The sequence below is a fragment of the Gigantopelta aegis genome, chromosome 6 (assembly GCF_016097555.1).
Source record: "Gigantopelta aegis isolate Gae_Host chromosome 6, Gae_host_genome, whole genome shotgun sequence".
Lineage (NCBI taxonomy): Eukaryota > Metazoa > Mollusca > Gastropoda > Neomphalida > Peltospiridae > Gigantopelta > Gigantopelta aegis.
This window is the reverse complement of record NC_054704.1, coordinates 43517504-43544584: the sequence shown is the minus strand read 5'-3', so window position 1 is coordinate 43544584 and position 27081 is coordinate 43517504. Positions and strand designations below refer to the sequence as shown.

At 35.1% G+C, this 27081-nt stretch overlaps 1 protein-coding gene across 2 annotated transcripts in view; it reads right to left on the bottom strand.

The window, feature by feature from the left end:
* Positions 1 to 27081, bottom strand: part of LOC121374154 — a 251009-nt gene that overhangs the window by 27437 nt on the left and 196491 nt on the right. The window contains exons 12-21 of one of the 2 annotated variants that reach the window (XM_041501121.1): positions 18587 to 18806; positions 15632 to 15709; positions 14633 to 14734; positions 13525 to 13660; positions 10766 to 10983; positions 9016 to 9496; positions 8562 to 8741; positions 7639 to 7800; positions 5630 to 7053; positions 2554 to 2634 (exon numbers count right to left, since the gene is read on the bottom strand). In XM_041501121.1, coding sequence (XP_041357055.1) covers positions 2554 to 2634; positions 5630 to 7053; positions 7639 to 7800; positions 8562 to 8741; positions 9016 to 9496; positions 10766 to 10983; positions 13525 to 13660; positions 14633 to 14734; positions 15632 to 15709; positions 18587 to 18806 — 3082 coding nt within the window. The remainder of the gene's footprint in view (positions 1 to 2553; positions 2635 to 5629; positions 7054 to 7638; positions 7801 to 8561; positions 8742 to 9015; positions 9497 to 10765; positions 10984 to 13524; positions 13661 to 14632; positions 14735 to 15631; positions 15710 to 18586; positions 18807 to 27081) is intronic. The other variant, XM_041501122.1, reaches the window with a different exon arrangement.

Sequence of the window (27081 nt, the reverse complement as noted above, 5' to 3'; positions counted from 1 at the left end):
GGGTTCAGAAAAATATACTCATTTTACATTAGCAATACACAGAATTTTAGCGTTGATCGTCATTTTGACGTTACGTCATACTATTCATATTGATGATAATAAACAAGTTACCAGTAATAATCAAATGTATCTCCAAAGTCACATAATTTTCACTTTTCATGAGCTTTAATAAGTGACAAATGAAAATTATTCCACTTAATTGTGAGATAAATTTGATAATAACCGGTACTGACTTTGTTAAGTCTTATTTTTATTCTAAAATCCTTTTTATTTTCTCTATTTGTATATCAATACATGTACAGTATACCACTTTACACACTATGTGGCATTATGTTGTGTGTTTGCAAACTCATGTCATATTTATAGTACCAGCAAGGTCAATGGTTCATAAGCACCAACTATGTGTATTAAAAGCAGAGCAAGGTAATATCCAGTCACCAATAGATAGGCCTACAACAATGCAAGCTCTATTGCTAATACTGTGGCACCACACACCTCTTATAAAGGATGCACCAGTTATATGATTAGTATTGACTATTCTTTAATCATATCGTACATTATCAATCTAAGCAGCCATGTAACAGGCATACAGATGTGCATGTTAACCTATTATCAGAAGGGTCTGTAAACTGTACTTCATATATTAAGTGGGGCGGGACGTAGCCCAGTGATAAAGCGCCCACCAGATGCGTGGTCAGTCTAGGATCAATCCCCATTGGTGGACTCAATGGGCTATTTCTCGTTCCAGCCAGTGCTCCACAACTGGTGTAACAAAGGCCATGGTATATATTATCCTGTGTGGGATGGTGCATATAAAAGATCCCTTGCTGCTAATCGAAAAGAGTAGCCCATGAAGTGGTGACAGCGGGTTTTCTCTCTCAATATCTGTGTTGTTCTTAACCATATGTCCAACGCCATATAACCGTAAATAAAATGTATTGAGTGTGTCGTTAAACCATTTCCTTCCTTCTTTCATATATTAGGTAGCATTGTTTTTTAAATTTAAGTAGCATTGTTATTTTAATTTAAGTAGCATTGTTGTTTTAATTTAAGCAGCATTGTTATTTTAATTTAAGTAGCATTGCTATTTTAATCTAACAGTGATTGACCACCTGCTACTTGTTCCATGTAAATTTAGGAGATTAAAACAATTATGTCCTAATTTATGTAAAAGTCAATGTTTATTGTGTTTAATGATACCACAAGAGCACATTGATTAATTAATTAATTAATTGATTAATTAATCGATTAATGGCAATTGGATGTCAAACATTTGGTAATTCTAACAATAACATACAGTCTTAGAGAGGAAACCCGCCACATTTTTCCATTAGTAGCAAGCGATCTTTTATTTCCACTTTCCCACAGACACGACAGCACATACCAGACTTTGATATACCAGTTGTGGGGCACTGGTTCGGATAGAAAAAACCCCAATGGATCCGCCACAGAGGTTTGACCCTACTAATTTTTTATAATGTCAGAACATTTCCACCCATCTTTGCTAACCAAAACACATTGCCAATGAAGCTAAACTGATGACAGTAAAACCACGTATCTACATCAACGCAAATTGGAAAACACAGTAAAGTTTATCCATAACTGACTAAACATAAACTATGTTTATAATATTTACAATGTTAATTGGGATTTTCCCCTCACTAAAATTAAAATTAAAAAAACGGGTAAAAATACCAAATTCCTCAGCATGCTTCTGTGTTCTATGTGATACCGATCACCCATCCTGTGTAAATTTAGATCTATATATTAGCATACTGATTAGTGCTAGATACTATAAATTGGTTATACTGTGCGTAGTGTTAACATTTTAGTCTGTAAATAAGGGCATGCATTGTAATGTACATGTCTATTTGTCATAACCACCATCCTGTTGAACAAAAACTTTAAACAGTTTTAACAAAGCAAAATGAACAAATTTATTATAATAAGATCTATTGTTCATCATGGCCCATTGCATGATCACCAAAATAGGTCTCTTATCTGCAATTTACTTCCACCTGGCAAATAAAACTGAAATGTTGGTATATGGGTTATCTAGGTTTAAATGTATTTGGTCGTCATGCACATGGGTCCAGGTAGTTAAAATCCAAAAGCTTTAAAACATTTGTTAATTTTCTTATAGTTCTATTATTTTAAATATACATCTTTTCATCTCTATTCAAAACACTTAAATGTATCATGATGCAGTGCCCAATGCATAAAGCACTGGAAAGGAAAAGCTGAGTATCACTTCAAGATATATATCTTTATGTACTACGATCATTTTAATTAATATCCATTCCAAAACCACCATGTCCAAACAGGCAACAACCAAATCCAAAAATAAAAAATATAAAATTCTCCACTGCACTATCAATAAAAGACCGTATCCAATTTTGAAACAATCTGCTCCATTCTCCTAAAAAAAAAACACTAAAAAAATCACCATAACCACAACCTGACCATGCTAGTGAGACATGCAAGAGGTACAAGACGTTACAACATACTGGGGGTTAGCCGTTATCTGTTACTGTGCACTGTGTCGGCACTTACTGACAGATCAACCCCGCTCACAGGACCACCATCCAGAGTTATCTCCTCTGACTTAGTGTCAGGTAAACTAGAGACAGGATCCTGAAAAATCAGCAGTTATTTCATGGCATTTGTGTTAATCACAAAAAAGTCACATTTAATTAATACAAGTTAATGGTGTGGATTTTGTTTTATGTTGTAAAGTGAATTGAAGATACAAAGCAACTAGCATGTCCAATCAGATTTTACTTCCATTCTACCCTGAAATCTCCATTAGTAAATCTAACCAATAGTACATTAGTTCTTGTCTAGATTACTTTTTATTTGACAAATGAAAATACCATTAGAATAACCATTAAGAATGACTGTCCATAATATCTATAGTCTATTTTTTGTAAATAATTTCAGTTTGGTTTGATGTAAGAAGAAAAGTAAAAGTGTTTTGGCAATAACAAAAAAATTATATTTTTGTGTGCAATTTAGAAAACAATCAGCTCAGAAATAAATAACTTCTAGTATGAAAAAAGATGTTCCCTGTGGGAAGGACTATAGTCATCTGCCTTATATTTATAAAACTTCAAAGTGTTGACACAAAGCTTAAATAAAATGTTACCCATATGAATACCCTGTACTTAAATTCTGGAGATTTTGTCTGTCTGGAGTCTGGATTTTAAAATTTTTAAGCCCAGACTCTGATTATAAAATGACATTGGCTCATGTCAGGTCTATTAACATAAACTGTGTGGAAGACTAGACAGTAATATCTGATTTGAAGACAGCTGCCAGCTTATCATCAAGTAAAACAACACTGAATACATTTGTTATCTTGTGTGCAAAATAAAAATCCTGTGATGGAGTGCATTCACTTCAATCTTTAAAAAAACATAGGCTACACTAAACCGTGTGTGGGTATTTATGGGGGGTTATGGTAAAACAATTACACACCACACACACCAACCTTGTTCTTAAAGGGATATGTATGACGTAACTGTAGAAAAAGAGTACTTTTGATGAACAGTACAATTGTGCAACAGAAATACATCGAAAATGTTCTTGGAAAAAAACGTATCCCCAATGTGTTCTTGGCATTGTAACAAAAAAAAAAAGTTTTCAGATAACATGAATAATGGGGCCTAATTCACTAAACTCTGGTAGCTTTGTGATCTTGCAGTGCAATGGAAAAAGACTTGCAAGGATGATGCTTAAAAAAGCTTTGTGAATTAAGAACCATAATTATTAATCATTTCTACAGATCAAACGAATCTGCCAGTAACAAAATTACATTAATAAATGCTATTAATAAATTATATGGTCTTCATCAAGTTGCACAACTTGTGTGGATGGAAAAGTTGAAATCTATCAAAATGTGATATTTATTCTGTTATTGTCTATATATTTATGTAAATATTTCATGATAAAGTCACTGACTCTAGTTTCAAGTTTTGGTGGGGTTTGTGGGGGTTTTTTTTTGTTGTTGTTGGGGGTTTTTTTTTGGGGGGGGAGGGGGGAGTTTATAGCCATAAACACATTGGGATTGCAAAAATAGATAATTTATGCAACAATTTGTAAGCCGTGTGTAATTTAACACTGAAAAAGCTGTAATAACTTAATTTGTAAGCAGTGGTAATTTAACACTGAAAACGCTGTAATAACTTAGTTTGTAAGCAGTGTGTAATTTAACACTGAAAACGCTGTAATAACTTAGTTTGTAAGCAGTGTGTAATTTAACACTGAAAACGCTGTAATAACTTAGTTTGTAAGCAGTGTGTAATTTAACACTGAAAACGCTGTAATAACTTAGTTTGTAAGCAGTGTGTAATTTAACACTGAAAACGCTGTAATAACTTAGTTTGTAAGCAGTGTGTAATTTAACACTGAAAACGCTGTAATAACTTAGTTTGTAAGCAGTGTGTAATTTAACACTGAAAACGCTGTAATAACTTAGTTTGTAAGCAGTGTGTAATTTAACACTGAAAACGCTGTAATAACTTAGTTTGTAAGCAGTGTGTAATTTAACACTGAAAACGCTGTAATAACTTAGTTTGTAAGCAGTGTGTAATTTAACACTGAAAACGCTGTAATAACTTAGTTTGTAAGCAGTGTGTAATTTAACACTGAAAACGCTGTAATAACTTAGTTTGTAAGCAGTGTGTAATTTAACACTGAAAACGCTGTAATAACTTAATTTGTAAGCAGTGGTAATTTAACACTGAAAACGCTGTAATAACTTAGTTTGTAAGCAGTGTGTAATTTAACACTGAAAACGCTGTAATAACTTAGTTTGTAAGCAGTGTGTAATTTAACACTGAAAACGCTGTAATAACTTAGTTTGTAAGCAGTGTGTAATTTAACAATGAAAACGCTGTAATAACTTAGTTTGTAAGCAGTGTGTAATTTAACACTGAAAACGCTGTAATAACTTAGTTTGTAAGCAGTGTGTAATTTAACACTGAAAACGCTGTAATAACTTAGTTTGTAAGCAGTGTGTAATTTAACACTGAAAACGCTGTAATAACTTAGTTTGTAAGCAGTGTGTAATTTAACACTGAAAAAGCTGTAATAACTTAATTTGTAAGCAGTGGTAATTTAACACTGAAAACGCTGTAATAACTTAGTTTGTAAGCAGTGTGTAATTTAACACTGAAAACGCTGTAATAACTTAGTTTGTAAGCAGTGTGTAATTTAACACTGAAAACGCTGTAATAACTTAGTTTGTAAGCAGTGTGTAATTTAACAATGAAAACGCTGTAATAACTTAGTTTGTAAGCAGTGTGTAATTTAACACTGAAAACGCTGTAATAACTTACTTTGTAAGCAGTGTGTAATTTAACACTGAAAACGCTGTAATAACTTACTTTGTAAGCAGTGTGTAATTTAACACTGAAAACGCTGTAATAACTTAGTTTGTAAGCAGTGTGTAATTTAACAATGAAAACGCTGTAATAACAGAACATATTTTACACTGGCTAATAACTAAGCTCAGTGTCTTTAACAACTGATCTAAAATATATTTTATGTACAAAATATATAATTACTTATTTATTAACCCTCAAAATAGACCTTCTAATATAAGAAGAAAAGTTTTGACTATATTTACCTGTTGTGACGAAGGTCTAAGTGTTGTTCTTGGCACTTGTAATGAATTGTACATCAGGAATGTTTTCTTATCACCTTTGGACCCTTCACCCGACTGTGCACCATTTTCTGAAAACATGTCTTTTAATTTTTCAAAATTTTCTGACTTTTTCCTATCATTAGAATGACGTGTCCTGAACTTTTCTAAAAGATCCGAAAACGAATTTCGCCGATGCAAGGACCCATCGTTTTGCTGAGCCTCCGTGTTGCTAGAACTGGGACTGCCCAGCCTAGATCTCCTAACACTGTTTGACCTACTTAACAACAAGTCTCGGTATTCTCTCAGCTTCTCCTTCAGCGACGCGAAGCTATCCGCATGTGTGATTTCCTTCATTTCCGACTGATCCGATGACTGCTGCACACTGTCAAAGGACTGAGCCCGGGGTATGTCTTTTTGATTGCTTGCTACAATATCACTATTCAAGTCACCCGTATTGAATCTCTCAAAACTACTACTTCGCTTGCTCGGCCGAGCCCTCAATGAACAGAAGCCACTGACGACATCAACAGGCACAGCAGCAGAAGGACTAGATCCCGCGACAACATCTTTCGATGATGATGCTGATTTCAGTCGGAGGGAGCCCGTCCTCACAAAGGGTTCTTTCACCACCTCGGCCATGGAGCAGAAGTTTGGTAATGATCGAAGCAGACTGTTCAGCCTCTCGGACACCGTGGCGGGAGATTCTGCCGGAAGTCCCGACTGTTCTGGTCTGCCTGGATCTGACTGCAGACGGCAGAGGGAATTCGGAGGATCGAACTGTCTCTGAATGACCTGTTCCCCACCACCTCTCTGTTTAGAGTCTAGCGAACCGGTGTGGTCACCATTCACAAGCTCCTTCGCTAACCGTAACGAATTAATATCAACGGATGCAGATCGTTTATGGCGGAATTTCTTGGTTTTGATTTGCGAAACATCCTTGTCCTTATGGTCATTCACAACGGTATCGTTATGGACAGGGAGAACAACTCTAATATCGTCTTCGGTGGGAGATTCACTATCTGGAGGCGGAGGTATTATGAGAGCTGTGAATTCATCTTCCAGGTTCTGAAACAGTTTTCTAGTGGATTCCCCGTCATCCTCCATACCATGTGCTGTAGAGTTTGACGGTGGTGGCGGCGGTACAACAAACCTGGCAATGAGTTCATCAATGTCGTTGTCAAAGAAGTCTGGGCAATGCTCTACACTGGCAGACTCAGCCAAGGCATCATGGGATGGTCGGAACTGTGCTGCATCGACAACAGTCTGTGACTTGGAGTGTGGCATGCCAGAATGAACAACACTAGGATCTCCACCACTATGTCTTAGACTGGGCGTCATGGTGTTGGAAGATCTCAGAAGCTGTCTTGCATTTACTGGACTACCATGAAGTGCAGGCTTAACTGGCACTGAAATAAAAGTATTGAAAAAATTATTACTGAGGAAAATAAAAGGAATGTTTGTTTTTATGACACCTCAGCACATTGTCTGTTCAGCATCTAATACATCCCTGAACACATCTGATGTCAAACACAAGAGAACCTGTGGTTGCCAAACAGGCTACTCTTACTTATTACTAGCAAAATATATGCATGCTTCACAAAGGGGGAAAGTACAAAGGAATACCACTTTCCAAAACAACAATAACAACACATTATTTTTTTAAACTAACTTTCAAGTAATTAATAATCTTCTTTTTTTGAACTGTCATTCTAGACATTTAACAACATGCAAAAAAGACATTTAATTATAGTATGCTATTCAGATGTGTGTTTTTTAAAATTATTAATCAACTACTGTTTAGAAATTTAACATTGCTTCATGATTCTTTTTATTAAAGATATATTTTTCAATTATTCTTCTTCAAACGTAAAAAAAATGTTTTAATCATTTATTTGCCACACCTACCAGTACAAAAAGAACATGCTTCATCATGTTACAATTACATATTTTTTTGTGTAAGATAAGAGTTACAATATCAGTAATACTATTACCTATTTTACTATGTACAGGACTACCACTAAGTGAGGTAGATTTGAAGGGTGAACTGTGGGGGGGTGGTGAGGTGAAGGTAGGAGGGGAGACATTGGAAATGTCCGTGAAGTCAATCATTTTGCCGTCATCTGGGGTCATTGGCGGTGGATACAAGGTTAAATCTGAAATAAAATGGAGAAACATGTCAATTTATATAAACATCAATGACAGCTCCCTTGATTAAAAATCAATGTCACTGCACATGTGATAGCCTAAAAAAGGATAAATTTTAATGTAATACTCGATACACTTATATAAACTTAAACTTAATTCATTTAATTTCTACACCTTAAAAACATGTTGGGTCGAATTTATGGGGCCTGTTTTTCTTAAACATAGGTGTTTAAGCATTGTGCATGTACTTAGTTACATAAATATACGTCCAAACAGGCTTTGTAAATTCAGCACATTGTTTTTTTTTAAATAATGAAAATATATATTATATGAAGTTTGTGTCTTTGCAACATTACAAATTATTTGAACAGTAAAATTTATACTGTGACTTGTCAAATGCTAAGGGTGACGTTTTGCTCATCTGTGCTCTGGCTATGTATAGAATAATATAAATATACTTTACTAATAATACCTGGTTCTTAGTTTATTGTTTATAAAACGATACTAAATATTTAACCAATAATACCAGTATCTGGACCAAGGTCATTATTTGCAGAGTGATAAATACTTTGTCATCAATATCTGAATTTAGGTATATTATTTATAGAATACTTCCCTAGTAACGTACAGATTTCAGTATTTTGTTGATACAGCAATACTAAATACCTTACCAATAATATCTGAATTTAGCTATACTATTTACAGAATATTTCACTAGTAACATACGGATCTCAGTATTCTGTTCATGCAGTAATACTAAACACTTTACCAATAATATCTGGGTCGAGGTAAATCCCTTTCGTGTTGAGCTGTGTTGGATTTGTGAGGGACATGCACAGGTCTGGTGGGATTTCATCTGGACTGTGCAGACCAAAGCTCTCTGCTATGTGCTGCAGATCAGACGAGGAGCCACTGAAGTCGGGACTGTGTAGTCCAAAACTCTGAAATCCTGTAAAAAAACAACCCCAACAAATCTTGTTATTAGTTTTCTGGACCCTGTTTTATGGAGCAATATCAGCACAAAGATCACTGTAATTGCATCAGGTAGCTATGAACACAGAATGAAAACACACCCAGAATGAAAACACAAAATGAAAACATACACAGAATGAAAACACAGAATGAAATCAAAGAATGAAAACACAAAATGAAAACACACAGAATTAAAACACAAACAGAAAACACACAGAATTAAAACATGTAACAAAAACTGGTGATCGTACCTGAACTTTCTTTGCCTAGTCTTGTTTTGGCCGGACTACTGTTTGGCGTACCCCAGCTGTCTGTGTCGCTGCTCTCAATGTCATAACTGGCGTGAGAATCACCGTTCACCAAGGTAGCAGACGGGGCCAGCAGTGGCTTGCGTTCAATGTCTGTACCCGACCCACTGTCAGTGTCTGAGGGCACTTCGTCCGTCCGACTCGGTTCTGTCGGTTTGTCTTGATGTTTGGTAACATATAACGAACCACTGTGACTAGAAACATCCAGTAACGTCCGAAACGACTTTCTTATGGCGTCAGAACTGCCTGACACACTTGAATCTTTGTCAGGTTCATGTTTCTGGGCTAATGTTGTCACACCAAATGATGTCACTTCCTCTTCATAAATGCTGCCATTTAGCAATGGAAGATTTGAGGAGGCAACTTCCGAATGGCCATTTTCAACGGGTTTAACGAGGCTGATTGTTTCACTGGCTTCATTGGCCTGGAAAAAAAAACCCATTCAATTTAATTAAAAGAGAGAATATGGAAATGGCTTAATAAAGATATTCATATCACTTGGTGAATATGCAATTTCTTAACATCAGTGGATGGACATATTTATGGATAACTTTAGTTTGGATCTCCATGTATTTGTATTAGTTTTGTACTCATTTCAGTTGTGATGGTTTCTGACAATATCTAGGAGGTGAATATTTATTTATTTACAGTTACACAACAATATATCATGGCCACGAAGTCATATGGCATTATCATGGAATACAAAATATAAACATTTGACACTTTTGAAAATAATAAATATTTCTCTTCAAAAATATATTATGCTTTATTTTCCCAAACTGCCTTTGGTGGTGTAGTGGTTACTTCATTGGATTTAAATCTGGTAGGTAATGGGTTCATATGCCAGTTCTGGCTTCCACCAAGAGTGAGGTTTAATGGCTATACTGACTGTTCTCACTAACCACTAAATGAACAACTAACTGTTAACCCACTGTCCTGAAAGAATTAATTTTATTACATTTTATATACGACAATACAGAAACACATGCCAGCTGTGTTCTAATCGTTTCTTAGCTTGCTGAAGAATGAATTTCACTAGATTTCATAGGATAACAGATGCCAGCTGTTTTCTTATGGCTTCTTGAGTTGTTGAAGACTGAATTTCACTAGATTAATAGAATCTATCACTGTTGTGAGGTATAGATAAGGCTATTCCAACTCGAGGGACAAAAACATTTTGTCCCTCAGGTTGGAATTGCCTTATCTATACCTCACAACGGTGATCAATTATTTTTCTTGCCTATTTAATTACAGTAAAAAAACATTAATTTTGTAAGCTATGGTCTATTTATTGTAGAACGATTCATATACATTTCACCTGCAAACTCATTTAATCATACGCGGAAAAATATAGTCCACCTTATGCAATGACATAAAAATGTAATGTTCAACTTACTAATAAATATAAAGTTGAAAATATTAATTTGTTTACATATTTTTAAAACAATTATACAACATGAAATGACAAACAGAATTTTAAAAACCATGAGTTATGATGTCAACCATCGTAAAACATGAGTTATGACGTTATGGTCACGCGTATGTAGAAATCGTCTAGCCCTCGGGTCGGACAGATTTATCTAGCCCTAGGGTCAGACAGATTTTTCTAACACAGTGAAAAAGCTGGATAACCCTGTCCAGTGGGCAAGAATTCATAATCTAATACAGAAACACTCATCCAACATATTCTTACTGTTTGTTGTGTTGTTGACAGATCGTGTTTCACATCGACTAGGTAGTCCTTGTTTTCGATGTACGTGGGCGGAGGCTGAGCCAGGTCAATCAGTTTCTCATCCTCGGAGACCTGCCCGTTCTCCTCTCCACTGTCAGGCTCTATTATCTCAGACACGAGGTCGTCGGGGTACGTCCACGGGGCGGCCAACACACGGTGCTTACTCGCATATGGAGGTACTGTTCACAATACAAAAATCATAATTATGATTCATTTCCAAGAAACAGTCCACATAGAAATACAACATGAGGTTAAATCTGAATGACAAAACCGTAATACATGGTCAGGGCCCCGTTCCATGAAGTGATCTTAGCCCTAAGATCAACTTAAGTGTATCGGGTAGCTATGCACTTAAGGTAATCTTAGGGCTAAGATCGCTTCATGGAACGGGGCCCTGGGCCGTATCTCTGCACAATGCAAAGTCGAATGGGCATTTGGTAAAATAGTGGTGGATTTCATATATCTCTATTAAATACAATAATGTAGTGACATTGAGTCAGTGTTGTTATTTTGGTTTAAATGACTATACATGTATACAAATGTATATACAATTTTTTTTTATTGTTTATCATACTCGATAATCAATGCTGAAAACAATTAGCATCATTAAGTTTAGTGAAGAAACTGAACGAAACAAGTAAACGTGTACAAATCCAAAAGTTAAAATTCATCAAAACTGCTGCTTCTTCTTTTAACTCGAATGTAAGGTGCTATGAAACTGATTGAGAGTAAAGTAACAAATGCCACAGCCTACCTAGTGAGATTCAGCTACAAGGTTAGAAATACAGTTATACCGTCTAACCTCAACAACAATATTCCAACAATGTATCTCATTTTGTTCTCCGTCTCTAAAGGAAAACATCTTGCCATATATCAGCAGGTAAGAACATGCCAAAGGTCAAGGGAAACCATCATTCTATGATGGTGAACAAATACACCAACTACAGTTACGTAAAGTCTGTAGTCACTGCACAAACAAAACACTTGGTCCCCGGTTGTGCTTATGAATAACAATTAGATTAACTCTTTAACACAATGTTTCCATTACCTGAGTCAAGAGAATAGCCAACAAAACCTTTTTGTATTACATAAGTGAAAAGAATTTCAAAACGAAAAAAAAAAGTTTCCATTACCTGAATCAAGAGCATAACCAACAACATGACTTAGCTAACACCATACACAAAGAAAAGCCAAAGCAACATGCAGCTCTTTCTCTCCACTAAACTTATTAAAGAAAGACATACATGGATAAGACCAATGTTGACTCAAGTGTTTTTGAACTGTGGACATAAACACGTTAACCACTACACCCACCTATCAATATTGGTACCTGGCCCTTAAGTTGGACAAGAGTAAATATCTCTCATCGATCACTTGGTAAAAAGGTAAACAAAATAGTTGCCAAAACTTTCAGAAAGGACATAAACACAGGTGCCCACAATTCTTGAGTGCCACTTACAAGACTAAATAATGAACTGTCATGTCGTGTAGTGGATACCATAGCCTTTATGAATGGTATGGGGTGGAGATGAGGTACCCTAAGAAAATGGGATGGGTTTGTAATCCAGTGTGAGACTGTTTTTTTTTAATGTAAGTGAAAATTTAAAGGTACAATTAAAAATAAGAATGTGACGAGGCTCGACCTAAAGAATTTACTACCTACAGCAATTTTTAAATGTTTTTGCAGTTGGCAAAATGCTCATCTATGAATCTATGACAATTTTGAGCCTGCCTTCAGCAACTTTTGCAACAAATAAAACAAAATTAAAAACCAAAAATTATCACATCAACCAATGGCAATACATTTTATTCAGTGGCTGAAAAACATCATCAGTAAAGTCCTTGACCTACGGCAATTCATATTGCAGCTACATAGCAAAATTTATAAGCATGCATTCTTTTCATTGCAGATATACATGGCAGATATCAAGGATTGTTTGTGCAATTTACACATCATGAAGCTGAACATGCATTAAGTGCCTATTCACCAAAATAACTATGTTGCAATATTAACTCAGTTTACAGTATTCAAAACATTTCCAGCAACTCTGAACAAGTTTACCTTCTAATTATACAGCCAGAAGAAAAGTTATGGCCACAGAACTAACATGTAAGCTCAACTTCTAACCTTGTGAAATACAGTAAAGAACACATATTAATTTCAATAAAAAAAGAGATCAATATACACCCATAACTTCCTGGATATTACATATAATATTATTCATGATGTGGTCGATAATGGATTGTGGGGTTATCTCTAGCCAGTATACACTTTACCTACCATAGATATAAACTTGACAAACTTGGTTTCATGCCAAAACCATAAAGTACCAGTAAGCATTAAAAAACAAATCAATAAAATCTGCACTGTCAATAGAAATAGATATCGGTACGTAACAATGTAAACAATAACTCTATGTTCTACAGCTATATGCGTCTCTTCTTTGAAACCGATGAGCCTGTTTTATGGTGATGATTCTAACATTCATCTACAGTCAACAAGTTTCATTGTGCTATTCCTATACAATATATATATATATATATATATATATATATAATGACAAGATATACTGCTTGACATTCCACACTGCCACATTATTACACAAATGAGAAGTGTTCAATGATTTATATAACACGTGCTTTACCACTGATCTACATTTGACTCTATTCTAGCCATGGGGTGTCAGGGAACACATATATAAGTGTGTGTAATATGTTACCATCTGGATCAGAGGTGTATTTGCCGAGCGTTCTCTCCACGATGCGTTTGTCACTGTCCACAAAGATGTGGTAATAGCCCTCACACATACACACAAAGTTCTGGGCATCTTCCGTTAGTAAGCCCAGAGAGATGTCCTACAAGAATATTAGAAATTTTTAAATCATATTCTCAATTATAATGCTATTAATAGGTCTGGGAAAAACATTCTTCAATTGGCATTGCTGACATAGTGTTTATTTAATAGTAATTTAAGCCATCGGTCGTAAGGCTGGTAGGTACTGGGCTTGCATTGCAGTACCATCTTCTACCCAGAGTCACTCCATTGACTTCTCTCTCACTAACCACTAATCATGAACTCCTGTCCTAGATGGACAACTCAGATATCATGCCCAGGCCAATGTGCTTAAACTTTAATGGGACATAAGCATGAAAATCAAGGTCAAATGAAATAACATTCCTGATCAAAGTAGCTCAAGTGGAGAAAATATCTTATAAAAATATTCACTACTAAATTGATTGGTAAAATAACATTTTATACTCTAGTAATCAAGTGTTTCCAAAATTGTTATATATTATATATGTGAGACCCATCAAAACTGTGTAAACTGGAATTCCCTCAAAACTAGATGTTTTTCATGGTCACTTTTTAAATATCAGTGAATAACTGAACTCTGTAAACAGAATATCCCTAAAACCCAGCCTTTTTACTGGCATGGTCCCATGGGCATCTGGTTTAGAGGAGTTTCATTGTATTTCGTAAGCCAAACCAAAGGAATACCAAATATCAGGTATGCATGAATAAACTGACATCAATATTTGATTTCACTTATTTTAGAATCCTAATTAAAAATGCCACTATAGTAAATGAGTGATCCTCTATGTTATGCCATCGATTGGTAATACATCACTTTGAAAACCAGGTGTTGTTTTTCATGTTTATTTTAAAAATATATATGTATAAACTCCTATTCTATCGATTAATGCTTTGTAAGTTATGTGTTCAACCTTAGTTATAAAATGAAGCCGTTTGTTAAATTTTGTGAATGTCATGTTATTAGAGACATATGTAAATAGGTTGAAATGAATATAACAATCATGTAACTGACCTCATGTTGACCCTTGACCTTCATATCAACTCTATGCATATTCTCTCCTTCCTTGGTCACCTTGATGGCTTCTATGTGTTCAAAATCTGTCAGTTGGGTTAACTGCAATAAACAGAGATACATGTAATATGGTACATCAAAATCCAACATAAATATGTTTTAGCATTGCTGTATTAGTTTCTTAATATAATATGGAAATGTCATTATAATGAAATTGTCAACAACATGGCACTGCTTGAAGTACAATAACACAAAAAGAGACTTAAAATGAAGTTATTTTTTTAATTTTCTATAATTTTCATAAATACTTAACCTGAACTCTCACAAAGAACATTCCCACCATACATTATGGACTGGTTAACGCACATGGTGAAATTGTGTTTTTTTTTAGTTTTGTTTTTTTAAACAATATTTATTAACGTTTAACGTTTGGGATTGACCAACAGGCGATGCCTATATTAAGGTCTCTCCCTGATTGGTAAATTATTATTAATGTATGAAAAGAAAATAAATCTTTAAAAGAAGAGTTAAGCTGCTTTGGAATAACTTCAAACGTAAGTTCTCGTTAAGAAAGGAAGGATTATTTCTTTAATGATACCTTAGTACATTTTAAACTAGGGCTATTAAATTTAGTGTCAAAACATATTGGTTATTTCGATATTTGGTCAATGGAGAGAAAAGGAGAAAACCCACTGCCACCATACAGGTTACTCTCATCAATAAAACAGGAAGGGATATTTTATATGTACTTTCCCATATACAAAGACAGTATATATGGTACCATGACTTTTGCTGAACCAAACATAGGGCATTGGCTGGAATGGGAAAAAAATTGGAATGCATTAAGACTGATTGATCCTGTATCCCATCTCACCTCAGGCAAATGCTCTATGTCTAAGCAATATCCCACACCCTGGTAGGTGATATGACTTAAATGCAAGTTAATTTTTCATTATGTAACATTCTATATCATGTTTTAAAATAAATGACAATACTTACTGTATATGACTTGATGTTAGTCACCACACTAACTCCCGATTTAGGACCAACCAGAACCATGGCTTCAGTTTTCTTATCCTGAAACAAACACAAAGTACAGGATAATTAAAATTAACGATCATAGCAGGCACCTAATTTGTTATTTGATGGGTTATAAACCTATGGGAAATCTTTTTAGTACAATTAATGTCAAATTATTTTGTTATATGTTCAGGGAACATTTTGTTGTTAAAATTTTGGTTAGCAACAGTTGCAAGAAAAAATATATATTAGCAACTACTGTCTGATGTATTTGAATTGTGTAACACCATCTGAAATGTGCATAGTAAATCAGGAACAAAATGTTCCATTGTGTTATTGATGGTGAATGTTTACTGGAAAACGCTGTCTCTCACAACACTAATCACCCTTACCTTCTCTCATGTGAGTATTTCTGGAGCATCCCTTACACAACACTATTAATAGTACTGACATTCATACAGGGAAACGCTGTCTCTCATAACACTTCACCCTTACCTTCTCTCATGTGAGTATTTCTGGAGCATCCCTTACACAACACTATTAATAGTACTGACATTCATACAGGGAAACGCTGTCTCTCATAACAATAATCACCCTTACCTTCTCTTATGTGAGTATTTCTGGAGCATCCCTTACACAACACTATTAATAGTACTGACATTCATACAGGGAAACGCTGTCTCTCATAACAATAATCACCCTTACCTTCTCTTATGTGAGTATTTCTGGAGCATCCCTTACACAACACTATTAATAATACCGACATTCATACAGGGAAGTCAGGGAAACGCTGTCTCTCATAACACTAATCACCTTTACCTTCTCTCATGTGAGTATTTCTGGAACATCCCTTACACCACACTATATAATAGTACCGACATTCATACTTGCAAGCCATATGTGTACAGATCAATGTTTGTATCTAAAAAGATTATGGATTATAACCAAAGCAATTCAGATTCTCATATTAGATAAGGACTTTTTCAAGATCATGACAACCATAAATGTTTCAAAATAGATTATTTTCATTAAGTATTTAATAACTAATCTTTAAATTTTCAAAAAGGTTAATATATTGGTTTCATACATCTTTTCAATTTATTGATGTTGGTTTGTACTTGTTATAAATAATATGGCACTATAATGATTCTGAAGAAAACTGTTACAATTTAAGTTCAGCTTGTAATAGTTATAGAGATCTTTGGACTTTTCACCATAAAAAAAAAAAGTTTGTTTTATTTAACGACACCACTAGAGCACATTGATTTTTTTATCTTATCATCAGCTATTGGACGTCAAATATATGGTCATTCTGACACTGGTTTTTAAAGGAAACCTGCTGTTGCCACATAGGCTACTCTTTTACAACAGGCAGCAGGGATCTTTTATTTGTGCTTCCCACAGGCAGGATAGCATAAACCATGGCCTTTGTTGAACCAGTTATGGATCACTGGTAGGTGTAAGTGGTTTACACCTACCCATTAAGCCTTGCGGAGCACTCACTCATGCCTCGACTGGGATCTGAACCCAGTACCTACCAGCCTGTAGACCGATGGTTTAACCACGACTCCACCGAGGCCGGTTTTCATCATCAAAGTGCAAATGTTTTCAAATACAAAAAGCATTTTAATGTGGTGTTAATGTGTGGATTGCTTTTAAAATGGCCAAATATTAAACTGTCAGTTTAAAGTTCAAAGGGTTTGGGGGTCCCAAATAAACAACTGATTTCCTGATCCTATTGGCATTCCAAATAGAAGAAGATAAACACTAGAGTGCTTTCTTAATGCCAGTGAGTAAGACCAAAGAAAAAAATCTATGTCTAAAAATCCTGTAATCACTCATTTGTGATGGGAGTATATTAGCAAAGTAACCAGTGAAATAAAGTGCTGCAAAGCTGGAAATATCAATGACATATACTTCAAAGTCATGTGTAATAGATATTTGCACCATTTGTATAAAATATCTACACAAATGGGACAGCACTGGAAAGGAAAGGAAAGGAAAGAAAGAAAGAGAAAGTTAAAGTCTGTTGTTTAATGACACCACAAGAGCACATTGATTTATTAATCATTGACTATTGGATGTCAAACATTATTTGAAAACATATAGTCTTAGAGAGAAAACATACTACATTTTTTTCCATTAGTAGCTAGGGATCTTTTATATGCACCATCCAACAGACAAGACAGCACACACTATGGACTGGACTGCCGAACGTCTTCAGCTGTCCAACTATCTTACTCACCAGGAGTGACACCATGAAGACTCGACTACCGAACATCTTCAGCTTGCTGACTATCTTACTCACCAGGAGTGTGACCATGAAGACTCGACTACCGAACATCTTCAGCTCAATGACTATCTTACTCACCAGGAGTGTGACCATGAAGACTCGACTACCAAACGTCTTCAGCTCGCTGACTATGCTACCAGGAGTGAGACCATGAAGACTTGACTACCGAACATCTTCAGCTCAATGACTATCTTACTCACCAGGAGTGTGACCATGAAGACTCGACTACCGAACATCTTCAGCTTGCTGACTATCTTACTCATCAGGAGTGTGACCATGAAGACTCGACTACCGAGAATCTTCAGCTTGCTGACTATCTTACTCACCAGGAGTGTGACCATGAAGACTTGACTACCGAACATCTTCAGCTTGCTGACTATCTTACTCACCAGGAGTGTGACCATGAAGACTGGACTACCGAACATCTTCAGCTTGCTGACTATCTTACTCACCAGGAGTGTGACCATGAAGACTCGACTACCGAACATCTTCAGCTTGCTGACTATCTTACTCACCAGGAGTGTGACCATGAAGACTCGACTACCGAACATCTTCAGCTTGCTGACTATCTTACTCACCAGGAGTGTGACCATGAAGACTTGACTACCGAACATCTTCAGCTCAATGACTATCTTACTCACCAGGAGTGTGACCATGAAGACTCGACTACCGAACGTCTTCAGCTCGCTGACTATCTTCATGTAGTGCAGCTTGGCCTGCAGGGCAGAGAGCTGCTTCTGTCCGGGGGCAGTCAGGTTCTGGTTCATCTTCATGTACTGCCCGAGCATCTTGCGCAGCTCCTTGCCCTTCATGTTCTCCAGCAGACTGTGGGGAACAAACTTCTCTAGACCACAGTTCTTCCTGAAACGCACATAGCAATTGGCTTTATTAAACAAATACAGTGAAACCCCTCTAAACCGGACACCCTTGGACCAAGACAAATGTCCAGTTTTAAGAGGGATCCGGTTTACAGAGATAAAGTTCTGTCCTGGTTTTGAAAAAGGGACTCTGTAAAACATCAGGTTTTGATAGAACCAGTTTACAGAGGGTCCGGTCTTGAGAGATTTCTCTGCAGATAGTGTTTAATGTTTGTTGGTGGTTTTTGGTTTTACACTCCATCATTAGTGTTTTCCCTAGAAATTTGCACAGCATGGCAGACAAAACATTTTGGGGGAATTTTCGCCATTTTCAGAGCACTTGGTTGTTTTCATTAAAGACAAAAAAATTTTATAGTAATAAAAATAAATGTTATTAATGTGCTTGCTTTAATAAATCAATGGCAATATATATTTGTAACAGGGATAGTTTACTAATTTATAATAAATCTTTTGAGTGTTTTATAAAGGCAATTTTAGAATGAATTATTAAAAAAGGATTGTTTAATCTCAGGACAGCATGACACTGATTAAGGCAAGATGGTGCTAGACTACTTTAGCATGGTGCTGCACCATGCTAAAACAAGCTAGGGAAAACACTAAGATGTTTCTGAGTCTTTTTGATAACAAAAAATAACATATTAAATATTTTCATGTTTAGAATAATGGTGTTTGTATAAACAAGTTATTTGTTGTTGTCCTAATGTTTGTAGTAGCACAAACTGGATTTTATCTCCCAGTACTTTTTTATGTACAAAAATATATGTATTGTGAAGTAAACTGAAAAATGACTGTCACAAACATTAGTACACAACAACAAATACACTACATATACAGACACTGGTATACTTAACAAGACAATGTATTTAATACATAATTCTTGTTGTCAAAAAGATTTTGTTAGTCAGAAACATGGCTGCAAACTCAGGACAGTCTCTTTAAAGCTATAATATCAAGCATTTATAGACTTTAACAAAGCTAGGGTAGTCAAAACTTTAAACTCCAATTTATTTCAAATGATACTGCGCAAAATGTCATTATTGTTTTTACAATCATGCCTTCAAATGCTAGTATGCAAATACTTCATTCAGACTTTCATCATTGTTGATGACATTCAGATGTTTTGATAGTAGGATGGCTGGAAAGGGTGATTTTCTTAACTAGCATTATGCATTGCATGCACGCCCTAAATGTCAATATTGGTACAAAATCAAATTCTTTCCTGAAGAGCAATAGTCTTTTTCTTGGCATTAGTTAATCAACTTATGGGCAAGTTCAAAGGTCAGAAAAAGTCAATATAAAAAGTAAGCATCAAATTTAGACAAAAATACTTATCGACACTTATTGCAAAATTAAATTTAATGAAGAAATTGTTTTAAATCCTTAAGCATCCCCCATCCTACTTACAAAAACAAATTTCATTGAAGCCTAAGATGACACTAACACATACAAAGAAAAACCAGTTTATGTAAAAACTGTCCTAAGCTGTTTTATCCCTCTTCCATTATTGAATTAAGGAAACTGGGAGTAAGTGTTTGGACACAGCACTCCAATGAAGGATATTTTGGTCCTTCGTGTCAGGAATTGTATCCTCCCTGGAAATCTGGGATTGCCCCTTTGATCCACCAATATTGGCATGAAGAACAGAGGGCGATGATCAATAACTTTAAAGATCGCTCAATTCAGATGTGTCAAAAACAAAGCCTAATGTTTTCTACGGACATGTTCTCATCAAATGGAAGTCTGCCACCGTGCTTTGGTTACAGACATGTGGTCAGCGATAAAAGGGACTCAGTGGAAGGAGATCTTTCACTGAATGACACAAGACATAAATCTCTAACAGAAATGTCATTGCTTTCGTATTCTGATGGGATGTTTAAGTATTAACACAGTTTAACTCTTTCTTCTGGTGGTTTTTATACTCAGTTTTTTTGTGTTTCATGCTTTGGTTTGGGAAAATGTTGAAGAAAAACAAATGAAAATAACAAACATGTGTGAATTTCAGTAAAATTGTAATTAGAAATGAAAAGAAAAGGAACGGGGAGTGGGACATTAACTGTCACAGAGAAATTGGTTTTGTAGCATCAATCCTCTGCTGTGTGTGTACCTGTGTTTTTCCCATCATCTCAACCAGTTCCCCATGATTGGTATTTCTAAGGTTAATATTTAATAAGAGCAACTCATTTGGTGTCAGTAAGTTGTCTTTCTCACTTTCTAGACCAAGTATCATAACAACTATATACTAAGAAAGGTAATGAAAGAAACCTTTTTTTAATGATACACTCAACAGACTTACACATGTATATATACTGTCGGACAAATTGTTAAGGACCACACAGATAATGAACACCACAGATTATTCTTTTCTATTAGAAGCAAAGGATGTTTTATATGTACCATCCCACAGACAGGATAGTACATACCACGGCCTTTGTTACACCTGTTGTGGAGTACTGGTTGGAATAAGAAATAGTCCAATGAGTCCACCAACAGGGATCTTTCCTAGACTGAAAGTACATCAGGCAAGCACTTTACTACTGGGTTACATCCCGCCCCAAAACAGTCATAGTTTAAACATGTGCTGAGGAAGAAAGGAAATGGTTTATTTAACGATGCACTCAACACATTTTATTTACAGTTATATGGCGTCAGACAGAAGGTTAAGGACCACACAGATATTGAGAGAGGAAACCCACTGTCACCACTTCATGGGCTACTCTTTTCGATAAGCAGCAAGGGATCTTTTATATGCACCATCCCACAGACAGGGTAGCCACAGCCTTTGATATACCAGTCATGGTGCACTGGCAGGAATGAGAAATAGCCCAATGGGCCCACCGACGGGGATCGATCCCACACCCACCGATGTGTTGAGGTGTCATTAAACAACCAGCCTTTTCCTTTTCTCAGCACATTTTAAGCTACAACTATTTGGTGTCAGGACGTAATCCAGTGATAAAGAAATAACCTACTAGTATATTTATGGCTATAACTATTTGGTGGCAGGACGTAATCCAGTGATAAAGAAATAACCTACTAGTATATTTATGGCTATAACTATTTGGTGTCAGGACGTAATCCAGTGATAAAGAAATAACCTACTAGTATATTTATGGCTATAACTATTTGGTGTCAGGACGTAATCCAGTGATAAAGAAATAACCTACTAGTATATTTATGGCTATAACTATTTGGTGTCAGGACGTAATCCAGTGATAAAGAAATAACCTACTAGTATATTTATGGCTATAACTATTTGGTGTCAGGACGTAATCCAGTGATAAAGAAATAACCTACTAGTATATTTATGGCTATAACTATTTGGTGTCAGGACGTAATCCAGTGATAAAGAAATAACCTACTAGTATATTTATGGCTATAACTATTTGGTGTCAGGACGTAATCCAGTGATAAAGAAATAACCTACTAGTATATTTATGGCTATAACTATTTGGTGTCAGGACGTAATCCAGTGATAAAGAAATAACCTACTAGTATATTTATGGCTATAACTATTTGGTGTCAGGACGTAATCCAGTGATAAAGAAATAACCTACTAGTATATTTATGGCTATAACTATTTGGTGTCAGGACGTAATCCAGTGATAAAGAAATAACCTACTAGTATATTTATGGCTATAACTATTTGGTGTCAGGACGTAATCCAGTGATAAAGAAATAACCTACTAGTATATTTATGGCTATAACTATTTGGTGTCAGGACGTAATCCAGTGATAAAGAAATAACCTACTAGTATATTTATGGCTATAACTATTTGGTGTCAGGACGTAATCCAGTGATAAAGAAATAACCTACTAGTATATTTATGGCTATAACTATTTGGTGTCAGGACGTAATCCAGTGATAAAGAAATAACCTACTAGTATATTTATGGCTATAACTATTTGGTGTCAGGACGTAATCCAGTGATAAAGAAATAACCTACTAGTATATTTATGGCTATAACTATTTGGTGTCAGGACGTAATCCAGTGATAAAGAAATAACCTACTAGTATATTTATGGCTATAACTATTTGGTGTCAGGACGTAATCCAGTGATAAAGAAATAACCTACTAGTATATTTATGGCTATAACTATTTGGTGTCAGGACGTAATCCAGTGATAAAGAAATAACCTACTAGTATATTTATGGCTATAACTATTTGGTGTCAGGACGTAATCCAGTGATAAAGAAATAACCTACTAGTATATTTATGGCTATAACTATTTGGTGTCAGGACGTAATCCAGTGATAAAGAAATAACCTACTAGTATATTTATGGCTATAACTATTTGGTGTCAGGACGTAATCCAGTGATAAAGAAATAACCTACTAGTATATTTATGGCTATAACTATTTGGTGTCAGGACGTAATCCAGTGATAAAGAAATAACCTACTAGTATATTTATGGCTATAACTATTTGGTGTCAGGACGTAATCCAGTGATAAAGAAATAACCTACTAGTATATTTATGGCTATAACTATTTGGTGTCAGGACGTAATCCAGTGATAAAGAAATAACCTACTAGTATATTTATGGCTATAACTATTTGGTGTCAGGACGTAATCCAGTGATAAAGAAATAACCTACTAGTATATTTATGGCTATAACTATTTGGTGTCAGGACGTAATCCAGTGATAAAGAAATAACCTACTAGTATATTTATGGCTATAACTATTTGGTGTCAGGACGTAATCCAGTGATAAAGAAATAACCTACTAGTATATTTATGGCTATAACTATTTGGTGTCAGGACGTAATCCAGTGATAAAGAAATAACCTACTAGTATATTTATGGCTATAACTATTTGGTGTCAGGACGTAATCCAGTGATAAAGAAATAACCTACTAGTATATTTATGGCTATAACTATTTGGTGTCAGGACGTAATCCAGTGATAAAGAAATAACCTACTAGTATATTTATGGCTATAACTATTTGGTGTCAGGACGTAATCCAGTGATAAAGAAATAACCTACTAGTATATTTATGGCTATAAGACCGGCCTCGGTGGTGTCGTGGTGAAGCCACTGGACATAAGGCTGGTAGGTACTAGATTCACAGCCCGGTACTGGCTCCCACCCAGAGGGTAGGTATAAATAAGACCACTACACCCTCTTCTCTCTCACTAACCAACTAACAACTAACCCACTGTTCTGGACAGAAAGCCCAGCTAGTGTGTGCCCAGGACAGCATGCCAAAAATAAGTTGAAATGAATGAATATGGTTGTGAGATTTCATTAATAAAACCAAGGTCTAAATTAATAATAAAAACTGACATCTATAAATATAGATTGTTCCTTCCAATTAGCTGCAGTGGATATTTTATAAGTACATGCATCTACTTTTACCACCGACTGTACAGCACACGGAACAATCTTTGATATACGAGTGTACCACAGGGATTCAACTTATGAACACAGATGTACTTTTCTCTCAATAGGACTGCTTGATTAGAAAGAGTTTACTCAGTGGCTTATTAATAATGTATTGTGAAGCAGCACAAGGGTAAATACAGACTGTCTGAGAATCTTAAGGTCTCAAAACCCACAGATTAAAAGTGAAAAATGCACTATAACAGACTCAGTTATTTTCAGTCTGGCACTAAATGTTACATATGAAATTTATTATTATACAGTAAAAGAAAATATTAGACTAAATTTAAACTGAAAATAACAGAACTCTTACATTTCAATTTTTATCTGTATTTGTTTTAACATAACTGTAATTAATGCCCCTGTAATACTTTAAATATATTTTGAAAAAGAGGTTTCTATTTGCAGGGTTTTATTTCTAAAATTTGACTTGACACCCATGGCTTTGACTTTGGGAATTTTAGCGTTGTTTTACAAAATTTAGGGAATTTTCAGTTCCATTAAAAAAATATCTTAGTAAGCCTTGTTTGAATCGAAAAGACTAATACTATACATATACTTGTATTTATTCAAATTAATATCTAGTCTTATGTATTGCTTTCAAAATATGCCTTTATATAATAATAAAAAATGAAAATTATTTACATTGATTGGGAACTTTTTACTCCAAAATTGGGAATAAAAAATGACATAGCTTTTAAGTAATGGTGGTGAATGGTGCCGATTATCGGAGTCTAGAAACATAGGTGATAAAACCCTCATTTGCTGTCAGTTGTTGCATGGTTTCAAAACTGGACCATTTGGAAAAATATTACATTCACTTTACAACGTTAATACCTCTCATGGCCATACCTAGCCTAAAGTAATGGTGGTGGGGGGATGGGGGCAGTAAAAATTAATCAAGGTGTATCAACATAGGGCCTTCTTTAGCTAAAACAAAAATGCACTTTTAATTGAATTAACAAGAATTCAGTAGAATTAAATGTTTCACTAGTGAATTTTGTTTTTGTCAAATGTTGCAGTTGTCTATTTTGAAAATATGAATGCCCTTCCCCCACACCAAGCCCCCAATATTAGTGTTTTTAAGCTCTATCTCCATCTTTAGGCAACATATCTGATTATTACTATTATTTAATAAAACAGTATTAACTTAAAGTAAAGTAGGGCTATCCCATGGATAGTGGATTTTATAAAAATTCGAGAAGCCCTGCATGACCATACCTAGCCTGAAGTAATGGTGATAGGGGGATGGGTATAGTAAAAATGAATCAAGGTATATTAACATAGGGCCTTCTTTAGCTAAAACAAAAATGCACTTTTAAATAAAGAAGAATTCAGTAGAATTAAATATTTCACTATTATCATAAACTGATTTGATGGATAAATAAAAGAAATACTAAGTGACTAACATTCAGGAATATTCTAATTCTTAAAAACAAATTCATTTAAACAATGAAGTAAATTTTACAAAGTAAAAGCAAAATTCTATAAATGTTTTAAATGTTTCACAAGCACTATGATGAACATTCATAGATACAACAACAAACCAAGTATTATCGATATAGGACTTATAGTTTATGAAAAATGGAGCAAATTGCAAAATATTAACACTGGAGCCAAATGCAAAATTTGATTTTGTTGCTATATTGTTGAAAAAGTGTTATTTGCCTATTTCTCGCTCCAGCCAGTGCACCACGACTGGTACATCAAAGACCGTGGTATGTGCTATCCTGTCTATGGGATGGTGCATATAAAAAATCCCTTGCTGCCAATCAAAAAGAGTAGCTCATGAAGTGGCGACAGCGGGTTTCCTCCTTCAATATCTGTGTGGTCCTTAACCATATGTCTGATGCCATATAACCATAAATAAAATGTGTTGAGTGCATCGTTAAATAAAACATTTCCTTCATCTTTCAACTTTGTCAATGTGAGATAAAAAGGACACGTTTCAAATTAAATGATTTCAAATAATGGTATGGTTGCCTTTTAAGACAGGTGGCTGCTGCAGCAGTTTGACCATAAATGTTAAAAAATTAACAGTAAAAAATGTACAGCAAAAACAGGTTAGAGTGTCACTATTCTATTTATGCACATCTGCGTATATATTTAGACTAATTTGTATTGCAGAATTAGCCTCAGGGTTAAATGTTGATTATTTTAAGAAGGTATTTTCAGAATAATAAAAAGGTTATATGTTAAGAATGAAAAGATTATGCTAGAGCAAAGATGCATATACATGCATGGACTTACAATTTTATTTCAAAACATCAGTAGTATAGCATTATACATGTATTTACTCAGAATAACATATATATCTTTATCGATATTGCAACCTTTAAGGTCACACTATCAGTGCTCTATGAATGCCTGATACCCAGGGTTCAAATTTTACAGAATGTGCCATGTTATGTATGTAAGAAATACTAAATTATGATTAGTAATAATATTATGATAAAAGGCATCATTACACAAAGAACTGCTTAGGCTAGAGCCCAGTGTATCAGGGTGAAAGAAATTTTGTTTGAGAAACCTTAACAGAAACTAAGCTGCCTTTGTGCTCTTCTTTTGAAGTAAATGTCTGCCTTGGTTCCCCTCTGACTTAATTCAGTGGCCTTATTCTGTTATTAAACTGAAAGCAACACTTGTAGTGCCACTCTGTTGATACTAATGTTCCTGCTGCTGATAAAATACATCCTATCAACATAAAACTGTCCCTGTTATCATGATGTAAGTGTAAACATATACAAATCAAGCATCCACATTAAAAGAGATACAGATCAAGTGCTGATATGAGAGTTATGAAATACAGATAAAGTGCTGATGTTAGTTAAGAAATACAGATCTAGTGCTGATTATGAGAGTTATGAAATACAGATCA